Source organism: Monopterus albus, unplaced genomic scaffold (genome assembly GCF_001952655.1).
Source record: "Monopterus albus unplaced genomic scaffold, M_albus_1.0 scaffold147.1, whole genome shotgun sequence".
In the NCBI taxonomy this organism is placed as follows: Eukaryota; Metazoa; Chordata; class Actinopteri; order Synbranchiformes; family Synbranchidae; genus Monopterus; species Monopterus albus.
The window spans coordinates 1,567,503-1,570,638 of record NW_018128027.1 but is presented as its reverse complement, the minus strand read 5'-3'; the positions used below and the strand labels follow the sequence as shown (position 1 = coordinate 1,570,638).

The following is a 3,136-nucleotide window of genomic DNA, read 5'->3' as shown; positions in this document are numbered from 1 at the left end:
GATACTGTATATTGTACCTGTGGGAAACCAGACTGGCATTCCTTATTCCAGAATCAACCATAATAAGTACATGGTGACTGATAAAGTGGCCTACATTGGTGAGTAACAGATCACTATCAGAGCTGTTATTTCTGATCCTCAGTCAGTTAAAATTTTTGAGCATCCAAGTTTTTTAAGAGGTCATTTGTGGCATGAATGAGTTAAAATGACCAGATAACACTGTATTGTTGCTCAGGTACCTCCAATTGGTCAGGGGACTACTTTCTGACCACAGCTGGAGTGGGCCTGGTGATTTCTCAACATGCTCCTCACCCTGTAGGCAAAGCAAAGGTCCTGCAGAGCCAGCTCAGGGCAGTCTTTGACCGAGACTGGCACTCTGAGTTTGCTGTGAACCTCTCAAACCTAGGGCACCATCCAGACTGTGCACTGTCAAGATGATAGGACCTCCTTTATGAAAGTATTACATAACTTTATTTTACTATTAAGTCCATATTCAAACCAAAGTTGGTGTGTTTTTAATATCTTTGTCAAATCAGCATTTGTAGTACTTTTTTTCCATGCTATGAATGCTGAAAACCACACATGATTTTCTTTAAGGTGAGTGCTGAAAGTCAGGATAAAGGTAGATAAAGTTTAAATCTGAAGTTCACAGTATAGTAGATGCATCAGCCTCACTTATTTGACAACATGTAAATTATCAGTGTTTTTACAAGATGCAGTTTGTGCTGAGCTGATCGGTGAATGTATCATTACTGAATATACTGTATAATTATTAAATAGATGTGGTTAAGATACATATTAAATAAATGCAATCCGTGAGATTTTTGTAAACAAATGAGTTCAGAGACAGTCATTTGTTGTGACAATAGCACGAGTGTGGCTGACCTTATGCCTACCTACAGTATGTATTGGATTGTGAAATACTACTTGCATTGCTACATCATTAACTGTGATAGTGGCTGCTCTTTACAGCACCGTGGAGCATAACACTGACCAAGACAGAACTGTAAAACCAGACACTAATGCAAGTATTTGAACCAGGTGCTTTCATTAGGTAGAACAGACATTACATAGTAGCTACACCACAACCACCATTACAGCCAATACGAACATGACTGTTCTCTGTACCTGTACAGCCCCTGTGTCACAGCCATAGTAATCATAACAGTTAAAATCACAGCTGCAGCCATGACAGTGACCTCTGTGTAGACATTGGGCATTCCACCACAAACAGTCATTTTAGCAATGTCCTTCTGCAGAATTCTTTGATACATACAAATATTCATAATTGATAATATTAAAAGATTTGTTAAAATATGTACAGCATTATTCAAGTTAAAGATAAGTTAAAACAACTGACTTGTTGATACTGTGAAGACTTCAGAAAAGCATTCCCTTTTTTCTAAATAAAGTTAGAATTAAAAAAAATCACAGCCGCAGCCACATTAATAATCAGCGCAACAGCCAGTGTTATCTATATTTTTGGGTGCTATGTAAACTTCCCAAAGTGATGGCGTTAGACCCATGTCCGAATGTTCCCTGTAACAATCGTGGCTGTACGATCCCCTCCGTGACAGTAGGTGGCGCTGTGAGTAATGCGCCGCCTTTTGCGGTTGGGACGCAGGGCGGGGCTGCGGCTTGTATCCTACGTGTGCTTCACAGCGGTCTCCTGCGGTCAGTAGCTAACGCAACAGCAAACTGAAACCATAGATATGGTGCTGCTAGAAAATGATTCGGTAAGTTCAGTTAGTCTGTTGTCGCCATTGATTATAAGGTTGGAATTGATATTGTCTGTCTTAGTTGTCTGACAGCTAGCTAGCTGGCTAATAACCTCGGGGTTAGGCAATCTAATCGTCGAACGGAATCATTAGCTAGTCAGCCTGCTAAGTTTGGGTTGAGGCTAACACCGGTTTAAGTTGAGCTGGCAAACGTAATGTAGTCCGAGTATTTTACTCTATAGCGTATTAACAGCCATAAACTGGCTTATGAAATTTAACGTTAAAGCACCGTAAAATTAGTTGGCTGTTTCTCATAATGTTGCCATTTCCGTTTCGTATCTATGAAATACAAGCCAGTATGGTAGAACTTGGACTATAATAGTGAATCAGCGGTGCTCGTACGTTTACACATTCTTTGCAGACGGAACTGTTTTAAACTAAACGTCGTGCAGTGACTAGCCATGTTTCTGAACCTAGATACGCATTAACCAGGTCCCTTTAGCATCATACACTCGCCAATTTGTTTGGTCGCCTTAAATGTCTAATATTTTTACTCAGACTAAAATGAGAAACAGCTTTCTCTAAACCGCAGTGTAACGTTATTTCACCAGCTCTCTGAAACAATTCCAACTAAACTGGACATTATGACTTGAATGAAGGTTTTCTTTAATGCAAGAGCGTTTTAATGGAATGTATTCATGTTTGCTAGGCTAGGTTTACCCAATAACCCGGCAACTGCCTGTGCAATCTGTCATTCATAACACTGAATGACTTGTACGTTTTTAAAATGTGAATATTAAAGCATTACGATCAACTTGTTCTCCAGTTCCTCACGGAGCTCACACGGCTCTTCCAGAAGTGCAGAACATCTGGCAGTGTTGTCATCACGCTAAAGAAATGTGAGTAGGTCCCTCCAGAGTTTTAGCAGTTATTATGCCAATTAAATCAGGAACTAAAACTGGGTTTATACAGCTAAGCAATTGGAATTGGTTTCGTTTCTTCTTCCCAGATGATGGAAGGACCAAGCCGGTGCCCAGAAAGGGCCACTCGGAGTCATTTGAACCAGCAGATAACAAATGTCTTTTCAGAGCTTCTGATGGCAAGAGAAAAATCAGCACAGTGGTGAGCTCACAGGGTTTCCATTGTTTTAATTTCTGATCTTTATAACCTCTGCTCTTCTGCACAAGTTGTTAATGCTGAATTTTCTTTTCTTGCAATTTCAGGTCAGCACCAAAGAAGTAATCAAGTTTCAAATGGTAGGTTGAGCTAATTTCATGTTTTAAAGGGGCTCTGACTTTCACTCTCTTACTTTAGACCCAGTGGTCTAAAGTTAGTGACGGTCAAAAAAAAAACAGGGAGACAATATTTCTAGACTTTTTTTTTTTTTTTTTTTTTTTTTTCAAATTTTTGCTTACATA

General features: G+C 39.5%; 1 protein-coding gene across 1 annotated transcript in view; it reads left to right on the top strand.

The window, feature by feature from the left end:
• Window positions 1-1,611: 1,611 nt before the first annotated feature.
• Window positions 1,612-3,136, top strand: part of srp14 (signal recognition particle 14) — a 2,798-nt gene continuing 1,273 nt past the window's right edge. The window contains exons 1-4 of the mRNA XM_020614495.1: window positions 1,612-1,736; window positions 2,545-2,617; window positions 2,728-2,840; window positions 2,942-2,974. Coding sequence (XP_020470151.1) covers window positions 1,713-1,736; window positions 2,545-2,617; window positions 2,728-2,840; window positions 2,942-2,974 — 243 coding nt within the window. The 5' untranslated portion in view covers window positions 1,612-1,712. The remainder of the gene's footprint in view (window positions 1,737-2,544; window positions 2,618-2,727; window positions 2,841-2,941; window positions 2,975-3,136) is intronic.